At 33.6% G+C, this 26006-nt stretch overlaps 1 protein-coding gene across 9 annotated transcripts in view; it reads left to right on the forward strand.

Moving 5' to 3' along the window:
• The window catches only part of NAV3 (neuron navigator 3), an 890032-nt gene that overhangs the window by 809291 nt on the left and 54735 nt on the right, over positions 1-26006 (forward strand). For all 9 annotated transcript variants that reach the window (XM_050749287.1, XM_050749288.1, XM_050749281.1 and 6 more), the window contains 4 exons: positions 4189-4377; positions 7311-7363; positions 13345-13368; positions 15786-15863. In XM_050749287.1, coding sequence (XP_050605244.1) covers positions 4189-4377; positions 7311-7363; positions 13345-13368; positions 15786-15863 — 344 coding nt within the window. The remainder of the gene's footprint in view (positions 1-4188; positions 4378-7310; positions 7364-13344; positions 13369-15785; positions 15864-26006) is intronic.

A 26006-nucleotide genomic window follows, 5' to 3' on the forward strand; every position in this document is an offset into this window, starting at 1 on the left:
CTTACTGAAGCTTTTTTAACTGTAGACAATTGCAGATTTGAAATTGATCTTACTCTGTTGGCTCCCTTATGTCTCAACATTTTCACCCATTGGGAGGTATAAAAGAAGATATTCCTATCCATGTCAACACACTCTCATGTACCTCCCCAGATCTTAGAAGCACATATGACTTCAAATGAGGCATTTTGAGACCTTTATGCTGTATTGTTTCAGAGTGGAAAAAATGACTAATTTCAAAAATGTAATATTTAAAGAGTTTTTACTGTATTTACAGTTCACGTGAACCTCTTTATTGGGCAAGAAAATGAGTATTCTTAAAATGCAATCATAAATTAAAGTTACTTTATTATTAAATTATATATATATGTAATTACCTTGAATATGTCCTCCTGCTGTCTTTTAACATCACGCATTTTTCATTTGACCATTATCTTTTCTGAATAATCAGTAAGATGCAGGATTATTATTAATGTTCAAAAGTTGCAGTATTCATATTTTCTTTATTCTTTCTACCAATTAAAATGTGTTAATATATAAAAATTTTTAAAATATTACTGTAAAAAATCACAACATATAGTAGAAAATTAAGATCACTACAATATGTCATATTTAGTAGACTACTGTGAGCTACTGCCACAGTAAACTATCATTTGTGTGTCATTCCCAGTGTGCTAGCCCTAGTAGAAACCATTCCCATTCAAGAAAGAATAACAAAATATAACTTATATAAATCAAAAAGTCTTTGGATGAAACTTCATTTGGTCAAATAACCCAACCACTACCCTTCAGTTTTTTTATGAATAAAAAATGAAAGACTAAAAGGCCTCTAAGATCCATTCAAAGCCAGGAGACACACAGCAATTTCTAAATAGAAGAGAAACAGAAGAGGTCATAGTTCTCGTGAGCCATCTCATAACCTGGTGAGACTCATTGTCATGCCTCCATGAGTGATAACAATTTCTCAGATTCATTTTTCACCTTGCCACAAGGGTTACATGCAGGAACATTAATGTCAAACTGTCACTTCTAATATCCATCTAATATTCTCTAAATTAGATGGATCCTTTTGCATACAGTGATTGTTAAACACCTTTGCATAGGAATAGTTTCTATGCTTTGGTACTCAAATCTTCCTCTACCTTGAATCCTTTCCCATCTTCGTGCTCACCCTTCAACCTTCTCAGAATAAACTCCTGTCTTCTATTCTTTTGGAAGCATAGAATCTCACAGTCAGAAGAGACCACATCTGGTTCAACCCTTCATCTCTTATGTAAAATTTTATGACATCTCTAGCTTCTTCTTTAAACCCGCCAATGACAGAAACTACTAAAATCTAGAAATAACACTTTTGGAATTCTTTCTTTAAGAGATCAAATAAAATTTTCCTGAATCTTCACCTATTGTTACTAGTTATATATATCCAGATTCTACAAAATAAGTCAAAGTTAGATTGCATAAGACAGCTCTTCATGTCTAAAACAGTATAATAAACTCACTAGTTAATGTCTAGCTGTAGATGCAAAGGTAGAGAGTAACTTGGGGTTATTTAAAAACCCAGTCCAGCCAGACACATTGGATCATGCCTGTAATACCAGCAGCACTCAGGACACTGGAGCAAGAGGATCCCGTGTCCAGGAGTTAGAGGCTACAGTGAGCTATGATCGTGGCACTGCATATTGCAGCCTGGGAGACAGAGTGAGACCCTGTCTCAAAATAATAGTATTTAATAATATCATAAAAACCCAGTCCACATTGATATCAGATGCTGTTTTCCTCAAGTTACTACAAATAAATATATAATCTTAACAAAAGATTAGTGGCTTGGCTATGCAAATGCAATTTAAGACAAAGTTGGTAGCCCTCTTTTTCCTGATACATTGCCACATCTGTTTCTCTTCTATTTAGAAATTCTTGTGTGCCTCTTGGCTTTGAATGGATCTTACAGGCTTTTTATTCTTCCATTGTTTATTCATAAAATAATTGAAGGGTAGTGATTGGGTTATTTGCCCAAAGCAGATGGAAAGCAAAACTACCACTAGAAGATCTTTACCAATTTGTTTCCATTCAAAAAGTTATCTTTGTCTGTGTTACATTTGTTTTCTATTGTATAGTTTCTCTTGTTCTATTTTACATATTGACTTTTCTCCTTCTTCAGACATCTGCCCTACTGGCTACTCTTGAAATCAGAGACTGTGTCATATTTTTCCTTCTATTCATCTACAACATCTAAAACCAGATCTGTCATAGTTATGAACTTAATTGAACACTCTTAAGCAGTTGGGTGTAATTTCTGATGGAGAACCTATCAAAAGTGTTCGTAAATGCAAACTATTCCCTTTAAAATCTATCCTAATCCTCATTAATGTTTCATCTTGATAGAGCTAAGTATTATGTATTGAAATTGTAGAAGTACACTTCACTTGGACATCTCTGCAATCATTTAGGTAAGAATTATACAAAGCCAAAAAGCAAATAAAATATACTTCTAACCCTATAGATATGTATACTAAAATGATGCTCTTGCAAATTTGTTTAATACTTCATTAATTTAAACAAGAGTACATTCATACTGTGAGCCAAGAATAGGGTGACTTACCACACTCTGCCACCTTAAACATAAACATTTTAAGTCTTGAATGTCCTACAGTGTACCTACTGGCTGTTGTCACTAATCAGACCGAAATGGTAGTAATGGTCACTGCAGGCTGAAGGAATGTTCTTGAAAAATAGGCAGATCCTCTCCCTCTCCCTTTTTTACTTTTTTCTTCTTTCCATCCTTTCTTCTTTTTTTTCCAATAGATTGTGCACTTTGCAGATTCATATTTTTTTCCTTTTCCATTACATTTTAAATATGTGATTCTTAGTTCTATGCTTCCTTTTACTCCAGTCAATAACTGGCTCTATCAGAGGGTTGTTCTGTGTGTTAATTCAGTTAATATCAGAATTATCAAGCACAGTGCCTTCCAAATATGAGATACTTATCTCCAGTAACCTCTGGGTATACTTTTCCTGTTTTACATTGTTTAGAGAGCCAGTACTTGTATGAAGAAGTTTAGTGCCTATGTCAAAGAAAAAAACTTAGTAAATTTTGAAGTGATGTCAGAACAACTCTAAGCCACAGACAGATTCCCCAAAGTTTTGGAAATACTCAGTAGTTCCCTTTATATCTTAAGAGGCTCCTGCCTGCTTTCTCATATACCAGTAACAAACTTGCTTTTCTTAAATATAAACATTTAGAATGTCTTTCTCAATGTTTCTGCTTTGCTTTTATTCCAAATTTTACAACGGTATTGTTTTCCAATGCAGTTATACATACAATCAACCAAATATTTCCTTAAATTGATGACTACCAGATGAGGACTATTTGGCAATAAGCAATAAGAAAATAAATTCTTGGCCGGGCTCGGTGGCTCACGCCTGTAATCCCAGCACTTTGGGAGGCCAAGGTGGGCAGATCATGAGGTCAGGAGATCGAGACCATCTTGGCTAACACGGTGAAACCCCATCTCTACTAAAGATACAAAAAACTAGCCTGGCGCGGTGGCCAGTGCCTGTAGTCCCAGCTACTTCGGAGGCTGAGGCAGGAGAATGGCGTGAACCCGGGAGGCAGAGCTTGCGGTGAGCGAGATTGTGCCACTGCGCTCCAGCCTGGGCGACAGAGCGAGACTCCGTCTCAAAAAAAATAAAAATAAAAAAATAAATTCTTATTAAAATTTTCAGACTTAAGATACTTCTTTGTAAATATAACATGTTTGCGACTTTTGACCATCTCATCGTGATATGCTCATCTTAAACAGAGTAGAAAATCATTTCATATAATTAACCTTATGGTGAGCTACAGATACCATGTATGTTACATTGTGTTTAGTTATGAAAATGTTTATTACATGCTATCTCCTTATAACCTAACTTTGATAATAATGATGATCCTAATCATGAGACTTGTTGGTTTTGTGTACTATTGCTTTAGAAATTGACATAAGGCTTGCCATGAAAGTGCCAGAGGAAAAGAGGGACTCAGTGGGATCTGTTATTGGATATTTCAGAAGCAGACTCTTACCTTAAGTAGGGATTCACTATACATTCATGTTTTCATAAGAATTGGGATCATGTTCTTACTTTCTATCAACCTGCTATTTTCATCTTTCAAGCTTCAGAGTAATAGGCTCTGTGTGCTTTGTTTTTCAGTGAGCCCAACAAATTTGTCTCAATTTAACCTTCCTGGGCCCAGCATGATGCGCTCAAACAGCATCCCAGCCCAAGACTCTTCCTTCGATCTCTATGATGACTCCCAGCTTTGTGGGAGTGCCACTTCTCTGGAGGAAAGACCTCGTGCCATCAGTCATTCAGGCTCATTCAGAGACAGCATGGAAGAAGGTAAGTGTTGGGGGGAATAAAGATGAAGTCACTTTATTTAAACCCTGAGAGGGAAACCATTGCATCACTCACATCACAAAGATTTCTGAAGAGGAAAATAAATTAGTGTAATTATCATTTGGGAAACTAGAAGCTTGAAGAAGTTTTATTCTATATTATCTTCTATTGCTTTATGCATTTGGAAATATGGCAGAATTTGTTTAGATTAATAGTTGGCTGTAGAAGAGTTTAGACTAAATCTACTTTTCCAATACAGAAATATACATAGAAACTATTTTCCCAGGTGCATCAAATATCAAAGCAAATGTTTTGTTTGACATTTCGGTTAAAGAGCCATAAAGACATGCAAACCAGAAACATTATTTTATGAAAATACCACATGTTGATGATTTACATTCCCAGAAATTCCCTCTGGTGCTAATTTTTTGTTATATCATTTTAGAATTCATACTGTACCTACTTTTTTGCTTATAAGTCATTATTTCTTCATCCAATGGCAATAAAATTGTCACCTAACCTGTTAAATATCTTTATAGTTATATAGTTCTATGTAACTACTCTAAATAAATCAGCTTGAAAACCTCAGGAAGCTGAGTTGATGCTCAAATATAAATATTTTTCTAAACTTTAGAAGCTCAAATGTCAAATTTAACAATAATTTGAGAGACTTTTCTCTTTGATTTAGTGAATTTTTTTTTAGTATCCATAAAGAAAACTTACAGCATACATATTATAAAGCATTTCAGCTAAGGATAAAAAAAAAAACGACGTAAAATGCAAATTGATTAGAATGAAATTATTAACCTTAATAATTATGTTTAAAAGAAAGGTCTCCAAATCTTGAGATATACCAGAGTTTAAACCTTTTGCCATCCATTTATTTGTGGTGTAAACTTAGGCAAGTTTCTTAACTTTCTTAGCCCTAAGTTCTGCATCTGTAACTTCATAGGTTTGTCACAAGGATGAAATATGAGAATAAAGAACAATTCTATTCCATTATCTTTTCCCTTCCTACATTCTTATTTAAAATATCTTCTGACTGAGGGGTTAGGCAGCAGTGAAAATTGGCTCATATTTTTCAGGTCACCACTATGGATTTAATATACTGGCACTAAATCAGTAGAGAAGAGTTGTCATTGCCTTTTGCAATATTAACCAAACCACTAAGTTCACTATGACAGACAGTGAATTATGTCCAATGACTCCACTGATTGTCACCATGTAGACAGACAACACATAACTCTTCTCAAATGTAAGGACACTGCTTTCTGAAATGGTTCTGTTGCTCTCGTCACAGATAGGCTGCTCATAAAACTTTTAAAATAATTTGGTAAGCACACAGATGGCTTTCTAGAGTGCAGCATTTACAAATAAAGTGATTTTTATATACTGGGAAATTCTGGCCTTCAATATATGAGGATTAAATAATCTGAATTTCTGAAAGCTAGCCTAAGTGGGCAAGATGGCTTTTTTTTGTGCTCATACATTGAATACTGACCTATTCTAGTTCTTAAATGGTGATCTAGATTCAAGACTTATTGAACTAGATTGAAGGGACTTTATTGATATCCTACCTAATCCTCATACTGACAGATGAAGAGACTGAGCCACATGTTCTAAGATCATAAACAAAAAGAATAAAAAGAATGAGAATGAGATCACCTGATTAATTGTTCACCTTTTTTCTGGTACATCAGGGTAACACTTTAGTTTATGAGGGTATTATTAGAGATTGAAAGAATTTTTTTTTTTTGATAATTGACTCAAATACCAACATTTTGCACATCACATAGAGTAGTAGCTTTGCCCAAGTTAGAAAACTGGGGGTTGCTCTTTATTCATCTTTTGACCACATCTATATACTCAGTTTTAAAAAGGTTCTTCCTGGTATCCTCCAATTCCATCCCCTTGTTTTCATCCATGTTGCCACAAACCTAGTGCAGCTATTCCAGTCCTCTCCTGATCAGGTCTTAAGCACCTCCCATATGTCCTTGTGGTACCCACCATATTGATCTCAGTAGCATTCGTAGTACTCTATTGTAAATATCTTTTACATTATATCTTCTTTTTGAGCTTTTGGGATTTTATCTTATTTATTTTTGTAGTTCTAGGATCTAGCAACAGCTTGTCACATTGTTCATGCTTAACTAATGTTTGTTTAATACACAATGAGCAGAAATAACCATGCTACTCCATAGTAAAAAGAGGATAAACTTTTCTGCAAATATTATTCAGCACCATTTTATCCACCTTTTGGGTTTAGTACATTGGAAGTACAGAAGTATAAAGCAGAATGTCCAATGTTTATAATGATATTTGAAATAGATAAAAGCCAGTGTGACATTTCCATTCTCAATTTCTCTGAGACACCACCTTGAAAAAAAAAGTATTTTTCTCTTACTAAAATTAGTAAAGGAACAGTAATTCCACATTTATAAGAGTATGATTAATGCATCACAGATAATGTTGTAATAACACATTAGATAAAAGTACTTATTTCCCTGAAATTATATGGTGAAAAAAATCTGAAAATGGACCTTTGTTGGATACAAATGAAATAAATAAAGTACATATGCTTTTTAAAGTTTAAAAGTTTATGGCAACTTTAGTTTGGATTTCCATGCTATTCTATTTATTATACGGGAATTTACCGTAGCTTTCAATATGTAAGAAACAGGCTGGTAGGGCTCATGCTTGTAGACTTCTGTCTAATAACTTGGCAACTGAGATACTTTAGGGAGTATGAATGGGGCTCTTCCATGTCTCAATGTCCTGATTGCCAAAAATTTATAGCAGGCTGGTTCTCAGAATCTTATAGCCAGTTGTTATTACTTAATTTCCCTAACCACCCGTTCTTTACTTTTTCTGTAAAGGCTGGGGTTTTTGAGTAGACCTCGTTATTTTAACTCTATTGTTCTCTTTGTTTTCTCCAGTTCATGGCTCTTCATTATCACTGGTGTCCAGCACATCTTCTCTTTACTCTACAGTAAGTAATGGCTGTTAAGAAAAAGCTTGTGCTTTTGCCATGCACACAAAGGATGAAATAGATCATGTTACTGTGAATAGATGACATTCATCTATGACTTGTACACAGGAGTTGTGTAGTGAAATAAGGGCATACTCTAAGCTGCTCAATACCCAAGAATGTGCCAGGTGCTCCACCAGCCATTTTTTGGTCACTTACATGTGCTTTCACTGGGCTTTTTTGCACTCATTATAATCAATGAGTGGATGTAGAATTCAATTTCATAAAACTTATTGAGGTATGACTTGGAGTCTGTGAAACCATGTAGTCTGCTATACTGTCATTTTAGTAATGACAAGTTGTCCATGTTTTATTCTCTGAGCCATGACTGTTAATTGTTCTATAGTATTTTCTCCTCATTTTTTATTTTTAACTTTATTGTTGAGAGGATTATTGAAGGGTAAAAGCATTAAGGATAAAGGGTAAAAGCATAAAAGAACCAGAGATGTTTTCTTAAATACGATTTTTGAAAGAGTGTGATTTTTTAAACTTTTATTTTTATTTATTTATTTATTTATTTTTGGAGTTGAGGTCTTGCTTTGTCATCCAGGCTGGAGTACAATGACACAATCATAGCTCAATGCAGCCTTGAACTCCTGGATTCAAGTAGTCCTTCTGCCTCAGCCTATCAAGTAGCTAGGACTACAGGCACGCACCACCATGCCCAGCTAATTTTTAAATTGTTGTAGAGACAAGGTCATTGCTATGTTGCCCGGGCTGATCAATACCCATGACCTCAAGCAATTCCTCCCGCTTTGGCCTCCCCAAGTGCTGGGATTGCAGGTGTAAGCCAGCACACTTGGGCAGAAACTTTATTTATTAAGAAAAAAAACCAGTGTTTCAAGTTCTTTTGCAAATGTGTGAAATTGTAGAGAGTTTTTCTGTTTGTTAAATACAATTCTATCCTTTTTAAAAAGTAGCCTACAGGAAGTTATGTTTTATGAGTGAGTCATTTTAGAGCTAGGTTAACAATGAGGTATATTTAAAAGCAGCCTACTGAATCTCAATGAGACTTGAGTACTATGAATAAGCCTTAATCCTGTATTGTAAGGTTCATGCAAAGTTCATAGCCTCTGCTGTCACTGATTAACGGAGCATCATGGGCAATAATTTTTTCACTCATTTTCATTAAGTTCAAATGTTTGTTTGAACCTTCTGTTTATAGGTTAATCTCATATATTTACTGCCTTACATAGTCATTCAAAATCAGACTGTTATTGGCAGAGGTAATATTTTTCTTATTTCTCCGTTCAATGATTAAAATTGCCCGTAGCTTCCAGAAATTAAGACAGCACTATTAGTGTTTAGGTAAATGTACTTTTTATGCAAATGGATAAAGTGAGGAATGTATAAATATGCATGAAAAAAACACATAAAAGAAATATATTAAGACTTAGTGTTCCTCATGTTGGGCCAGCACCGCCGTTTGTTGGGGAATTGTATTCTGATTTAAACCATTGCCATTTAAATCTATGTGTAACATCAAAAGATGTAGCATCATTATCATTTTAGTCTAAATATGTACAATAGTTAATATTTGAATAAAACTACCTTTATGAAACCTAAGAAAAACTAAAAAAAAAAAAAAAAAAAAAAAAGAAAGAAAAATACCATTAGAAGAAATAAGGTCTAGTGCTTGGTAGCACAATAGAGTGACTATAGTTAACAATAATTTATTGTATATTTCAAAATAGCCAGAAAAGAAGATTTGGAATGTTCCTAACAGGAAGAAATGATATTCTTCTTAAATGAAGAATGGGATATTCCACTTACCCAGATTTGATCATTATACGTCGTATGTTTGTGTAATACCACATGCACCCCATAAATATATACAAGTATCGTATATCCCAGTATTGAAGTTGTTTTATGAAAAATGTATTCTTCAAGAAAAGGTTCATAAGTTTAAGGAAAAACAGATTACTAGTCTACCTGTGTCCAGTAGACCTTTCTGTATTAATAAAAGTGTTCTGTATCTACACTATCTAATATAGTAACTATTAGCCATATGTTGCTATTGATTATTTGAAGTGTATCTGGCATACAGATGAATTGACTTTCTTATTTTAATTAATTTAAGTTTAAATAGCCACATGTGCCTAGCAGCTACTAGATTGGATAGTGCAAGTTTATAGAGAACCCAAGGGGTACATTTGTAGATAGGAGTGGGATGTCAAAATAATGAGGATAATTAGAAAGCATATATGAGAAATACTGTATTGAGTAGAATATGAAATGGGAACAGAGATTAAAATAGAATATGTATATATATATACACACACTCACATATTTATAGGTATATCTATATCTATAAATGTGTGTGTGTGTATATATGTATATGTTTATAGGCCAATATATGGAGGTAAGATAGATAGTGTGAAGTGAGTAAAGAATGGATGAGGTGATCGAGCCACATGAGAAGGTGATATTATTAGAAAATTAAAAGAGTTGTATTTGAGATGATGAAAATGATATATTTGAATTGACAAGTAAACTGTAGTAAAATAATTCAAATAAATGCATATCTGGGGAACTACTAAAGAGAAACATCATAAAAGATGAGGAGTCATTCTTTCCCCGGTCCTCTGTGATCAGGAACTAGGATTTAATTGGCAATGAGAAAATACCTATGAAAATGCTTTTTAAACTATCAAATGAAAAAGCAACTTCTTATTATTTTTCATGCCTTCTTAATAACTCTGGATAGAGATTTAGTTGCTTTGCATTCTTGCCTGGTTCAGTCAGGTAATTATTGGATGACATCAGGGAAGTTGCCAAATTTCTTTGGACTATACCCATAAAATAAAATTTGAAAATATTAGCTAGATCTGTCCCATTTGTCTCAGGATGTCTGCAAACTGGTTGGAAATCACAAGCCTAACCTGATCTGCAGAGGTGTTACCTTTGGCAAACTTATGGTTTGTGTCTTTGTTTTGAAATCTAAGACCAGGCGCGGTGGCTCACGCCTGTAATCTCAACACTTTGGGAGGCTGAGGTGGGTGAATCGCTTGAGGTCAGGAGTTTGAGACCAGCCTGGCCAACATGGCAAAACCCCCTCTCTACTAAAAATACAGAAATTAGCCCGGCATGGTGGCATACGTCTGTAATCCCAGCTGCTTGGGAGGCTGAGGCAGGAGAATTTCCTGAACCTGGGAGGCTAAGGCTGCTGCAGTGAGGGCCACTGCACTCTAGCCTGGGCTACAGAGCCAAATGCCGTCTGGGGGAAAAAAAAGGGAACGGGGAAAGGTGGGAGAGCAGGGAGAGGGAATCAAAGCCAACACTGTGAAGTATTGTGAAATATGGAGCTTTTACCTAAAAATTCAAAATTTTAAATTCCTTTTTAAAACAATTGGAATATCTATGGAATATCTAGCAATACTAAGATGAAATTCCTCTGGGTTTTCAGTCACCTGTAATTGACCCCTTTAGATGTTGGTGTGGGCTCTCAGTAAGCCACAGCCTCCACCAATGCTTTTCTTCCTGACACTGAAGCTAAATATGGGTGGCTAGGTTTCACTGTGCTATTGCTTTCCTCATGAGAAAGAAATACCCCTTGCTGTCTATATCGTTGTCAAATGGGAAAATGAAAGACAGCCAAGGAAAGGTCATGTCACTTTTTAAAAACTTCAAGTCCATTTATTCTTTATAAGCCTTGTCCTGTTAGGCATTTAAAGTTTTGATCCCTGCAATAGATGTTTTTTTGATTAACTGTGTATTAACAACTTTGTTTAACCTGTTTTGAATTTGAATTCTGATTTGTATTTTTTCATGAGAGTAAATGTCATTTTTGATTCATTGTGGATTCTTTAATATGTTGCCTAACAAATAGCTAGTACTAAAGTCATAACTTTTTAATTAATAAATTTGAATGGATAAATGGTCACTTATTGGCTTACAGAATAAAGAATTCATGGATAAGCTTTTATTCAGTCAAGTGTTTCATATTTTGTATCATCTCCAGGACACTGGGCTTGCTCAAAACCATTGTAAAAAAACTGGCAAATAATCCAATTCCATTATGACATCATTAATCCCACACCTAAGCTACTGAAAAAAATATAATACTAATATTCTGGCTCATTGCTTTATTTTTATGGTAACACCTACCTGGTATTAATAACCATAGAGTATGAAAGAAGGCAAAGGTTAAAGCAAATAATAGTTTTGAAAGATTGGTAGCAAGAAAAGTCATGCTATACGGTATGCATAGAATTGATATTTAATGATTATGCTTGCTACTAGTATATGTGACAGAACTATTACAGATTTTTTAAATGTGATGCATATATTTCTTGATTATTTTTTAAAATAATAAATTAGTATTAAAAAATACAGGAATGATTTATTGACTCTTGAAACTTTACCGGCTTTCTATAATTCTAGGAAGCCTAGAAGCAGGATTGGGCAGAATAAACTGGCAAAAAATATAAAAAGTAGGCCGGGCATAGTGGACTGCAGTGAGTCGTGAATGTGCCAGTGCACCTAAGTGATAGATCAAGATCCTGTCTCAAAAAAGAAAAGAAAAAGAAAAACAACAACAACAACAACAAAAACAAAGTACTAGGAAAAACTAATAGACATAGTTACATAGTTAATTATGCCATATGTTTTAAGGCAATGAAACTTTTAATATTCCTTGCTTACTTTTTATTCGAAAACCAAACTGTGTATAAAACCTTAAAATTATTAGGATCTATAAAATGAAATATTTCCTTAAAAATCTAAAATTGAAATGTAAATTATTCAAGATTGCTTTTTAAAGCAGTTTTCTTATAAAAGTTATTAGGATTCTACCACTTAGCCACTTTATTATTTAGCCACTGTATTACTAAGTTTACACATTTTTAAAGGTACAGAAAATATAGGGAAGACAAAGCTCAGGTTAAAAGAGTTGCTGGCAAATAAAATATATCCTGGTGGTTAAACTACTTTGCTTTATGTTTTCTGAAAGAAAAGCAATAAAAAATAGTTCAAGTAGTTTTATATCAATTAATCTAGAACTATCCCAAAAGTAGACATAGAAGATAAGAGATTATTTTTCAGCTTTGGATCTGCTTATGGCAATAAACAGACTTGTACTATTCAACAAGATTATGCATTCTTCAGCTTTTCCCAGAATAAGGGAGCTTCCCAAATGTAATGGTGCACATAACTCATTTTCTGGCATTTTGCAGGCAGGCATGAAGAAGAAAAACAGAGCTAGGAGTTTTCTGGAAGTCAAGTCAAAAACACCCTGCAAATTCCTATGGCAGTCCTCCTTTCTATATGCTGCATAGCCAAAAATGTTTGCCAGACACTTTTATCACTGGATGTTTCCGTGTGTTCAGTGTTTAAGCGTTTTGCTGACTTGTGATAATTAAAATTATTAATAATCACTAAAGAAAGAAAAAATAGAAGTAAATAATGTTAATTATCTGTGGTTATCAGTAGAGGCCTGTATGTTACCCCAGCTTTATCTGGCATTGTTTGTGATACGTAAATCACAGAATAGAATTCTGACATCTAAACCTTGGCTGGAGATCTTTATAATTTTATGAAGTCTGTTTCCTACAATCTGTATGAAAGATACATAATATTTTAAGTTTTCATGCACCCATATTTTTTAGAGTATAATTTTGTAATTATTTGGTTTATGTTGCTTATGATTTACATCTTAGAGTCTTTCAATTCTATCTTTTGCTTAAAGGAATATTATATATCTATGGATCAAATGACCTATATTTTAAAAATACCTTATGGTTTATATATTAAGAAACATTTATATTAAATTCTAAAGTAACTTGTTTGTACTATTTCAATTGAATAACTTTATGTACTTCATTCCATTCTTCTCATAGTAGATAATAAAAAAAACACGTCATGATTATTTTATTCATTTACACCTGCAGAATTAATTGAAAATAGTTTTTGTAGTTAAAGTCTTTCTTTTTATTGTTTTACAGGCTGAAGAAAAGGCTCATTCAGAGGTAAAAAAAACTTTCAATATTTCAATATTTACTATTTTAGTTTGCATTCATGATGAAATTAGTGTTGTGACCACTAGAGGGCTCTGTGATACAATAGCAGAACTCCATAGGACTGCTGAAGTAAGGCAGCTAGTTGATAAATGGTCTTTGATGTTGCCTCTTTAAAATAAAATGAAAGGAAATTTGTATAGCAAGCTCTCCTCTCACATTCTAGATTGAGTCTTAGCTCAACACCTAATAAGTTGTCTATAATGGTAAGCACTCATTAAATCATTGATAAATGAAGGCCTATGGTCTTCCTATTTTATTAGTCTTTTCCCCACTCCCTGTGAGACCATCTTGGGCACCAAGCCTTCACAATACAGGATACCAGCGTCTCAGACTATCTGTTTTGTGTCATTATCTTGTTGCCTCTAATTACTATTTTATGTCTGCTGTGGCAGCTATTGTTCTAATCACATATTTCACAAATACATATTTGGTTACACTCATGAGCAAATCAAACTGCATTCAGGAGAGAATACTATTTTAATTTCCCTCGGCAAAACATTTGTCCTGGCCAAGGAGAGCAGGAGGACTTTAATTATGACTTTATTCAAGGTGAGGCAATGACTGTTTGATTGGTTTACACTGAGGCAATCAGACAACAGAGGAAAAAAATTGCCTTAGCAACAGCTTTTGCAAAAGTATTCCTTTCCTTTGAAGTCTTATTTTATTAACCTTTAAAAGTAAAATTTGTGCTATGTTTAAAAATATTTGAAAAGTATTGATTAAACCAATTTGTCTTTATAATCTCTGAACTAAAGAGTGGATATGATTTTTAAAAATCAAAGTGGTTTATTTACATCACATGGACATGACAAAGCTTCTAACATTGATCATAGTATAGCTACTGACGCATGGAAATGCTCCATCTATTTGCCATAGTAGTAGTTATTCAACTCCCCTTTTATCATTGATGCTCTATCATGGATTATGGTTTAAAAAAAACAATTTCAATCACTTTACAGTTTCCTGGATTATATTTTAAAGATACTGGAATCATGTCATATAGACTATTTAATTTGAGAAATGTTTTTGAGTTTGGATTCATTTATGAATAAAATAGATGCTACATTTTCTGAAATCATTCATAGTCATTATCTTATAAATGTTATTTTAGACCGGGGTGTTCTGTTTTGAAAAAAAAAAAAAGGAATGAAATAGAATCACATTTGGTGAAATTATATAAATGTCTACTGTCTCTGTTTCCAGCTTAGAGTTCTCTACTTTGTTAGAGTGTTTCAGTTGACCACCATTTGTTTTCAACAAAATCTAATGCCCAGGGGCAAAAACTATACAGTTAATAAACTATGTCAAGAATGCTCCTTCAAACTGAGACAGCATTCTAAAAGTTCAGCTACAACTATAGAAGACTTGTTTTTGAAGAAATGAGAAGCATCAAAAGTAGAATGTTTAACATCCAAGTAACTGAAATCCCTTGAGACTAGATATATACTTATAGAACCAAGTGTCAGATTGTTGTAAATGTTCTATCCTATTAGTCACAACATGAGACATGCAGATTAAACCGCAGAAAGTGTTTGAATTAAAACTTTAAACATGATATAATATATCTTTACCCTTTTCTGTTTCAGTTTTATTGGAGTATGAACTTAACTGAAAAGAAAGACACTTTAGAATTTTCATTATATTGGTTTATCTAATTAGTTGCACCTATCATTGCTTTTTTCCCCTGATTTTTAAGATGTGGATAAGCTATAAAGCATCTCTGAGCTAATAATAACTCACTAAATAAAGGTCATGATAATACAGATTTGGGAAGCCTTCTCTGCAGTCATTAAATCTCCAGCCAATAACATTTCGAATGTGAACTGATTAAATGTTGAATTAAGCCCAAGTTTTAGTGACTGCAGGATATTCCATAGCTTTTGAGAAGTTTTCAAACTATGAGAAATTAAAATGTACACAGGAAAAAGGAAACTAAGATTTTCTGAAAAAGAACATGGAGTATCTTTCACTAAAAAAATTTAAAAAGTGTGTGTGTGTGTGTGTGTACAGTTTTTACATAGAAAATATTTTTCTACAGTTTTATTACCACAGTTTTTCTAGAAGGAGAAGAATCAATACAGTGGATAAACTGCTCTTGAGTCATTTGCCATTTGAGGGATGGCAAATGGAGCAAGTAAGCGTACTTTGATTTGTAGATTTGAGTTTGACACATAACCCTTTCCTTTTGAATGACATTTGCTTGTTACTCTGGAGTCAGTGTTCATATCCTTTCTTTTCAGGAGTTGGTGCTGATATAGTGGGGTTAGAATGAGCTAAATACAGTTATTTGCTTTCTTGTTTTGAATTATTGGTTTTAAGTAAAAATTACTTGCATATTCCATTGATTTTTTTTTAATTGCATTCAGCAAATCCATAAACTGCGGAGAGAGCTGGTTGCATCACAAGAAAAAGTTGCTACCCTCACATCTCAGCTTTCAGCAAATGTAAGTCACTTAATTTTTAAAATATATTACAAATTTTTTTTTACAGTAGAATGGAATCATTTTGGTAACAAACTTACAAACTTTCAGTGCCTGATACAGACTTAAATTACCAACCAGCAGGACTCATAAAAAGTTAACATTTTCTGCCTACTCAGTAATAAAATGTAAATCTGAACTGATGAGGGGCAGCTATGTGGTTCAAATGGCTTGTTGTTCCTAATAAGATTGGAAGCAGTAGTAACAGCCATATGGGTTGCTTCTTTTCTTGTTTACTATTTTTATTACTCCTCATGCATAAGATTATCTGACAATGTAAGAGGGGTTGTTAGTGTTTGACTTTGGAAGATAAAATATTCATGTGCCCAGCCTCCTTCTTCTCAATGTATTGAACAATTAGTTAAGCATCCAGTCGATTCTAAAAGATGAACTTAGGTCTAAATAGGGATAGCTTAACTACACTGTGGATGAGATATGGTTTGCTCAAAAAACCTTGGCAGCCTTCTCATAGCAGTTTGAAAAGGTACACTTTCACTGGCACCAAAGCAGCACAGGATGGCAGAAATGATGACAATGAAGACGGCCAATTAAATTAACATTTACTGAATATCTTCCACTGTGTCAGGGAGCACTCAGAGTAGATGCAGAATGATAAAGGAGAAATGTGGCACTGTTCCCAGTCCTGAGGAGCAATGGTGTTAGGAACAGCAGTGAGGGGTAAGGAAATGCCTGCTATTTTGCCATATGTCTTGCCTCTCTCACTCAACAGTCCTTTGCTCAGTTCTGCTGCATAGCTTTGGGCCTGCTCTGTGCCTCCCCTCCCCTCCCTCTGCTCCTCTACTGAGTTTTTCTGTCTCCTAGACAAAGCATGATATGTGAAGAGTGAGCAGGTACAGACCTACAGTATAAGACTTGAATAAGAGGCATTTTACATTTTTTTTGAAGTTATCATTGTGCAATATAAATTCTAAGTATATGTATCATTTCATTCACAATGTATTCATTTTAGCACTGTATTTGAATGGATTTTATTTTTTGAAATTTGGGAGAATTAAATTAATTTTGGATTTATTCTATTTATTTTTTATAGATGTTGTTAGGAGATTCCTGAAAATAATAGCAAGTTTTAGATAATTGTTTAAGCAATATGAGAAAATAACAATTTTCTCATTTGGATTAAACAATTATCTAAAACTTGCGTAATTTCTCAAAAATTAAATAATAATTTAACCTTATTGTGTTTTTTAAAGAGATAGTCCAGAGGCAACTGTAAATTTTATAATATAGGCTAAATGTATAGAAGTAGGAAATATTGTTGTCTAGGTTCCTGAATTTGTACCTAGAGGAAGTAGAACAATGTAAATGCCAGAACCTCCTGGGTTTGTTGATCTGCAGTGAGGAAGGCTCAATGGCAGACCTTATTTATTAGATTGTCAAGATACTTGCAGATGTCTTGAATGATTACTCAGGGTTTCATTTTACTTTTAATGTCTCTTGGTTGATCTCATCATATAATTCAGATACTGGAATAATAAATGGCTGTTAGACATAATGGAAGATGGGCTGATACTTTCCATTTAAAATGTAATGATGCTTATTGTATTCAAAAGAAAAAACTAAAATGGTGTTTCACGTTTTTTTGTTTTTTTGTTTTGCTCTGAGAATCTCATTCTTACTCATTATTGGTTTCTTGTGTATCATTTCAACATTTTCCTGTTATATGCTCACGTGTATGTATAGTTAATACACACGTGCAAAAGCTTCCTTACACACACACACACACACACACACACACACACAGGGAACCAAAATCTAACATAGGGGAATAATCTTGGGGGTCAACTCTGTGCTGCTGTTTGAAAATGGAGCAATAATTTGAGAAGGGTTCCAGCAGTTGGCTACCCACCTGCTCTAATTATGCATGTCACACTATTTTCACTGATGTGTTTTCATGACTTTAGGACATGAATTCTCAGCTGGGTGTTAATATGACCAACAAAGGGCGAAAACTGGTTCTTGTGTGTGTGGGTGGTTTTTTTAAGTACTCTTTTTATGTGAAAAGCACAGATATACAGATAATACATAACTGAACATCCAGAATGTCTGTGGCTTTAAAATATCATGAGGAAAGAGCACAATTAGGAAAAAAAAATCTATAATGTTTCCCTAGGGGAACAATAATTTTAAAAAAATAAAAATAAGGAACACAGACTTAGAAGCAGCAGTGCCAAATAGATAATTCATGGTAGTCTTTGTGTTAATTTAAAAAGTGTCCGTCTTGGAGACAAATGCCCAAATTGCTCTAGGTTCCACTCAGCTGCATGTATTACCATTAGTATTAGTTTTTGCACACTGATGGGAGACTGGTATATATCCTATTTTATGTTCTTTTAAACAATTTATAATTTAATTTGGAAAACTTCTCAAATCACATCAGATCCACACAAAAACCTGTACGTAGCAGCTTTATTTTTTAATAGCCAAAAAAGGAAACAATAAAAAATATCCCTTAATAGGCCAGTTAATAAACAATTTCTGTTACATCTATATCATGGACTACTACTCAGCAATACAAAGAAATGACTATTGATACATGCATCGACTTGGATGGATCCCAAGGGCATTATGAGGAGTGAAAAATGACAGTTATAGAAGGTCAAATTTTGTATAATTCCATTTATATAACATTCCAGAAATGGCAAAATTAAAGAAACAGAGAGCAGATTAGTGATTGCTAAGGGTTAAGGATGGAGGAGAGAGAGAGGTAGTGTGACTATAGTAAGGGGGAGATCTTTAGTTTTGTATTTTGAATGAGATGGCCATTACATGAATCCATATATGTGAATCTATTAATGTAAATCAATAATTCCTGGCTTTGATATATAATATAATTTTATAAGATATATAATCATTGGGGGAAACTGGATGAAGGATACAAGGGACCTCTCTGTACTGTCTTTGCAACTTCTTGTGAATATAATTATAAAATATATAATGTATTAACATGTATAATTTTTAAATATCAGATATTGGGGCCGGGCGCGGTGGCTCAAGCCTGTAATCCCAGCACTTTGGGAGGCCGAGACGGGCGGATCACGAGGTCAGGAGATCGAGACCATCCTGGCTAATACGGTGAAACCCGTCTCTACTAAAAATTACAAAAAACTAGCCGGGCGAGGTGGCGGGCGCCTGTAGTCCCAGCTACTCGGGAGGCTGAGGCAGGAGAATGTCATAAGCCCGGGAGGCAGAGCTTGCAGTGAGCTGAGATCCAGCCACTGCACTCCAGCCTGGGCGACAGAGCGAGACTCCGTCTCAAAAAAAATAAATAAATAAAAATAAATAAATAAATATCAGATATTGATCTTTACTTAGTATATGAAATGTTCTATCATAATGTAACATGCTTTTCCTTTATTTGGGGTATTTTAGTTTCAAACTAAAATATAAATCACCTAAAGATCTACCACAGTTCTTTTGAAAAAAATATCTTGTTTTTAATTTCCCAGGAGTTTCAACCTTAATCCACTCTTTAGTGTTTCTTTATTTGGTAGTGATAGGGACTGTCAAAGCTTCTTACCATCAAATACATTTACTGACTAAAAATAGCAAAATGTTTTACATTGTAAAAATGTACAAATTGAATGAGAGTCAAAAGGTACAGGTAATGAAGATATGCATTATCATCTACTTTTTTAAAAAGTTTATTAAAATTCTCTTTAGACTAAATAGTGCAGTATCTGGGAATTTACATAAATGGATATGTATATAAATGATTATTAAACAATTTTAATGTAAGTTATATTTTAAACATTTTAATAATATTGTTAGAACTATAAGGGGTAAAATTTTGTATATATCTGGCCATTTGTGTTCTTAAGGAAATAATATTTTTTACACATTCAGGAATTTGAATTACTCACAAGTCACCTATTAACTACAAGTCATTTTGAACTCGTTCATTTTCTTTATGTTTGGTTTATAATGTCATTTTAGATTTCATACATCATAATGAGCCATCAAATAATTTAGTTAATACTTGATTTTTCCTCAGTTGTAAGAAGTGCTGTGTTTAAATTTCATTGAGTGTTTCATTTCATCTGAGTTAATGTCTGTTAATGTATGTAATATACACATATATTTTTAACATGCATGTACTTAAATCGATTATAGGGACTTGATAAAATTACTTATTTATAGGATATTTTAAATATAATCAAGGATTTTTTAAATGTACATTTCCCATTTGAAAGTAAATGTAAGTCTTTGTTTACTAGTTTGTTCACAGTACAAGTAAACTTTCTACCTTTTGGTTAAATGTGAGTGCAGCCTCCAAGATGAGAAATTGTTATATTAGAAATCTAATAGCTATAATTTATAGAGATGAATTTCAATGAGTTTGGTTCTAAGAAATAATGAGTTGTTTTTAACAACAATTTTAAGTATCAGATATTCATCTTTACTCAGTATATGAAATGTTCGATCATAGCTTACGTGCTTTTCCTTTATTTGGGCTTTTTTATATATATTAATTAGTATATCACATATTTGAACTTGGCATAATTACATTTATGTGGACTCCAAACAATAATCTGTATTTTAATTTTTAAATTTGAAACGCATCTGTGTCTCTGTTAAAATGCATTTCTTTCCCTTTGTCCAAAAGGGGTGTGGTAAGTCAAAAGAGTATCTAGTTAGCTCACCTCTCATTTGACTGGCAGAGTAAAGCCCCTGTTCAGTAGAATGTATATTAAGCCTTCCCTCCCTTTTGTAAAGTTGTTCTGAACAGAGCTTCATAAAACCATAGGTAAAGTGTTAAGCGGATTCTACTAGCATGTCCTTAGAAAGGAGAGCGGGTATATTGGCAGGTGCTATTGTCTGGTCTTTCTGATCAATAACCCACCAACAAACAAAAAGAAAGCAGGAGCCATACAAGGAAAGGCAACTAAAGATGCTTGGTCATAGCATACAATAAACCAGGTAGCCTCTGGCCTCTCACCCACACCTTCAGGCAGCTGGGTCAGGCAGGATGCTTTTGTTTGTCTTTTAACGTATTTTCTTTACAAATCTCAACCATTACATAATTTGGAACTGAACACCAAGGCTAGTTATTGCTAACATTTTTAAAGACATTACTGAATGAATGTGTAAGAAAACAAAAGGTACTTTTTTGCCTTTCAGCAGATAAGTCTTTTAACCAAAAATCTCTTGGGTATTTTGAGATTGTGTTCTACTTCTTTGCTTTTTTAATATTTTCATATAATTTGCTAGTTACTCTTGCTTTTTTGCATCTCTTCTAAGAGAAAACTATTTTGTACATATTATTAATGACAAACATTTCAGTGTTTGGACAATTTTTTATAGTGTAAAAGAAATGTGAAACTTTATGTTGCAGAATCATTCTTGATTCAATTAACTACTAATTTTAAAATATAAAGTCTCATATATATCAAGTTTATTATGGGTAAATATATATTACATATATGTTTTATATGTATACATAATATACTATATATTTTCCCATATAAATAATAAAATGCTCTAGGCATATATATGTGTGTACATATATATATGCCTTCATAATATACATATATAAAATACTATATAATATATACACTCTAGGAATACATATATGCCTATATATGCACCTATATATTTATGTATTACCATATAATCTATAGCATATATATTACTATATAATATATATAAATATATGCCTAGAGTGTTTTTAGTTTGTCAGTGGGCTGTCTCTGAATTCTATATGAAAAAATAAAATGTAGACATTATGTATAATGATATTTCATCTTATTGTTTAGCATCATAGTAATTATCTTCACATATCTATTCAGATTACTTTTGCACCAACCTAATACATTGTATGATTCCAAAACCAAAGACAATATAGATTGAAATGATATTCCATCTTGTCTACCTTTATAGACTTCACCTAACACAAGTCAGGGGATATTGATCATCATATTAATACAATTTTACTCTGACCTAAAAATTATGCAACTGCTAAAGGAAAAATCAGAACCAAGTAAAACTGTCATTAACAACCCCCCTGAAAATCCATATTTTTTAAAAGTCATTTTATAAAGTCTCTCAGACAAGATGTGTTACCCTGTAAGTTTAATCAGTTTTACTTTCCATTTTCTCTTCATTAAGGTGATAAAGATCATCATTAGTAGAAAAATTTTCCCTTATTTGCCTCCTTTTCCATTTACCCTATTTAGTGAGAAATTTAGCCTCTCATAACTTCTGAAGTAACAATGTTAATCTGATAAACTAAACCAAGGTGACGTAAGTTTAAGACAATATTTTTTTTCTTCAACTTTTAAGTTCTGGCGTACATGGGCAGGATATGCAAGTTTGTTACATGGGTCAATATATGCTATAGTGGTTTGCTGCACAGATCAACTCATCGCCTAGATATTAAGCCTACCATCCATTAGCTGTTCTTCCTGATGCTCTCCCTCCCCTAACTCCCACTGACAGGCCTTAGTGTGTGTTATTCCCCACCATGTGCCCATGTGTTCTCGTTATTTGACTCTCACTTATAAGTGAGAAGAAGTGGTGTTTGGTTTTCTCTTCCTGTGTTAGTTTGCTGAGGATAATGGCTTCCAGGTGCATCCATGTCCCTCCAAATGACATGACCTCATTCCGTTTTATGGCTGCATAGTGTTCCATGGTGTATATGTACCACATTTTCTTTACCCAGTTTATCGTTGATGGGCATTTTGGTTGATTTCATGCCTTTGCCATTTTGAATAGTGCTGCAGTGAACATAATGCATGCAGGTATCTCTATAATAGAATTATTTATATTCCTTTGGGTATATACCCAGTAATGGGATTGCTGGGTCAATTTCTGCTTCCAGAGCTTTGAGGAATCACCACACTGTCTTCCACATTGGTTGAACTAATTTACACTCCCACCAACAGTGTAAAAGCGTTCCTTTTTCTCTGAAACCTCTGCAGCACCTGTTATTTCTTGACATTAGTAATCACCATTCTGACTGCTGTGAGATGGTATCTCATTGTGGTTTTGCTGTTACGCTTTTTTTGTATGTTTGTTGGCTGCATGACTGTCTTTTTTTAAGTGTCTATTCATGTCCTGTCTATTCATGTCTTTGCCCACTTTTTCACGGGGTAGTTTGTTTTTTACTTGTGAATTTGTTTAAGTTCCTTGTAGACTCTGGATGTTATACCTTTTTCAAATGGGTAGATTCCACAAGTGTTCTCCCATTCTGCAGATTGTCTGTTCTCTCTGATGATAGTTTCTTTCGCTGTGCAAAAGGTCTTTAGTTTCATTAGATCCTATTTGTCAAGTTTTGCTTTTGTCACAATTGCTTTTGGAGTTTTTATCATAAAATCTTTGCCCTTACCTATGTCTTGAATAATATTGCCTAGATTTTGTTCTAGGGTTTTTATAGTTTTTGGATTTTACATGTAAGTCTTTAATCCATCTTGAGTTAATTTTTGTATAAGGTATAAGGAAGTGGTCCAGTTTCAATTTTCTATATATGGCTAGTCAATTCTACCAGCACCATTTATTAATTGTTTTTTCAGGTATCCCCATTGCTTGTTTTTTTCAGGTTTGTCACGATCAGATGGTTGTAGGTGTTTTTCACTAACATAATCGTAACATACTTTTCATTGAAAACAACATGACTCAAAATGTTCTTAGTAACCAGTTATAAGTGTTTTGTGCATACTTACAAACTGTAATTCTAATCATAAATATTTTGTGGTTGCTTATAGCTACAAAATGTAGGTAATGTAGTTTATACAGCATATTCTTTATAATCCCGATTTCTTTCTCATATTTTAATTAATACGAAACTGATAAAGTATGCACAAAGGGTAAAGGAGAGTAATTTTCTTCAAGTTTACACATTTAAGGACTCATAGTACAATGATTAAACATTAAATTTCTCCACTATAGGAGAATTAAAACTGAAATATTGAGTAACATCTTACATTTCATTTAGTAAGTGCTAATAAAGTGTTTCTGTCATAATTTTCCTTATTTTAAAAGAAAAGACACGAATTTAGTTTTAGGTTCTAGTAAACAATTTTATGGACATAGTGGGATTATTTCTAACAGGTTAAACTGAAATGACCATCATGGGCATATATATTATAAATTCACATATGAATGCTATATGATAAAAGCTAGCTTATGCTAAATACCACATGGATGAATCTCAAAACCCATGTAAAGCAAAAGAAAACCACAAAAGAATCTTGCCATTTGATTACACTTGGGTAGTTTTTAAAATAGGCATATCTAAACATAGTGTTTGAAAATGCAAGCTTGGGTAGTAAAAACTATAAACAAAAGCAAGAAAATAATTACCACGGAAGTTATGTAGAGGTTATCTTTGGGGAAGGAAGATGGAATAATGATAAGACAGGGGCAAAGAAGGGCTTTTTGGTTCTTGAAATGTCCTATTTCTTGACTTGGCTGGTGAATACATGAATGTTCACTATGTGATAAGTCAGTGGCTGTTTTCATTTTGTTCACTTTTATATATGTGTGGATTTTTCCACAGTTGAAAAGGTAAAGTTCAGGTGTGGTGGCTCACACCTATAATCCCAGCCAGTACTTTGCAAAGCCAAAGTGGGAAGAATCACTTGAGGCGAGGAGTTGGAGAGTAGCCCAGGCAACAGAGTGAGGCACTATCTCTACAGGAAATGAAAAAAAAAAAAAAAAAAAGGTAGCTGGGCATGTTAGTACATGCCTATAATTCTTGCTACGTGGGAGGCTGAGGCAAGAGGATCACTTTAGCCCAGGAGTTTAAGCCCGCAGTGAGCTAGGGTTGTGGCACTGCGCTTCAGCCTGGGTGGCAGCAAGACACTGAGTAAAAGAATAAAATAAATAATTAAAAGTTAAAATATAGGAAAAAATGAGCATAGCCGTATACTAATTTTTCAGTTACTAGGTCCGATATCATCACATTCCTTTTTTCTCATTGAAAATTGTTAAAACTATAAGATACTGGGTTTTTTTTAGTGGTATTTTTCCAATTAAATCTGCTAACAAACTTTGGTGTATAATTCTCAAGGGTAAGGGTGTGTGCAGAGAGAGAGAGAGAATGTGTGTGCATGTGTGTGAGAGAGAGAGAGACGCCAGGGAGGAGAAAAAGAAGGAAGGGGGAATGAGTGGAAAAAGATAATAAAGAGTTGTTCTGATAGATTAAACTTTAGTAGATGTATTCCCTACTAATTGTTTTTCTCCATATTGCAGTGTCAGGTAAAGAAAGGCATCCCAGGATGAATTCAGAGCTAGGAACATGCACCTTTGTATCATAATGCTGATGGAAGGAACATGGACATTCTAACTGTTATCAATAATGGAATATATTTCCATTGTTAAGTAATGAGCCTCAATTCTTTGGATTTTTGTGATCCATTTGATAGTAGAAGCCTCAGCATTTCAATTCTGCTATAAGTACATGGAGATATATTTTATTTAAGTCATCTTATTCATGTCTTTCAAAAAGAAATTAATTTTTGACCAAGGATTTCCAAACTTTGCCCCATATGTAGGTATAATTTATTATAGACTTAGGTTGCAAAATATTAAATCCTTATATCCTTTAGGGACACAATACAATTTTATCAGTTTGAGATAATGTACCTGTAGTTCTACCTCAAGCCATGGTGAGAGACTGAAGTGCCCCTTCATTTTAATATTTTGGGCTCAAGTTGTTACATAAGGGCATGCAAATGGAAGCTGGCCTATTTTTGAGCTTTAATAAGATTGTCAAATACTTCTTAATCATAAGAGTTATAGTTATGTACTACAATATGTATAATTCTCTGCAATTTAAAATAAAACCCAAAAGCCACAAAAGCTTACTGTGAAATAAAATATGATGGAATATTATTTCTAACTGGCTTATCTGTATTTCATTCACTGAAGGGAATATGAAGTAGAAAAGCCCTTTTATTGAAAAGAGTTTGGAAAGTAAAGACAACTGTTTTTGATTCAATTCTTTGTAAGTAGAAAAGAGTAAAGATAAGGTTCTAGCTGTCAGCAGATGTCTGACACTTGAAGGAGTGTATCATTACAATAGAGCAGCTAACAATATCTGCAAAGGTCATCATGAAAATATAAAAATGAGGAACATTTGTCCGTTGA

The sequence above is a fragment of the Macaca thibetana genome, chromosome 11 (genome assembly GCF_024542745.1).
Source record: "Macaca thibetana thibetana isolate TM-01 chromosome 11, ASM2454274v1, whole genome shotgun sequence".
Lineage (NCBI taxonomy): Eukaryota > Metazoa > Chordata > Mammalia > Primates > Cercopithecidae > Macaca > Macaca thibetana.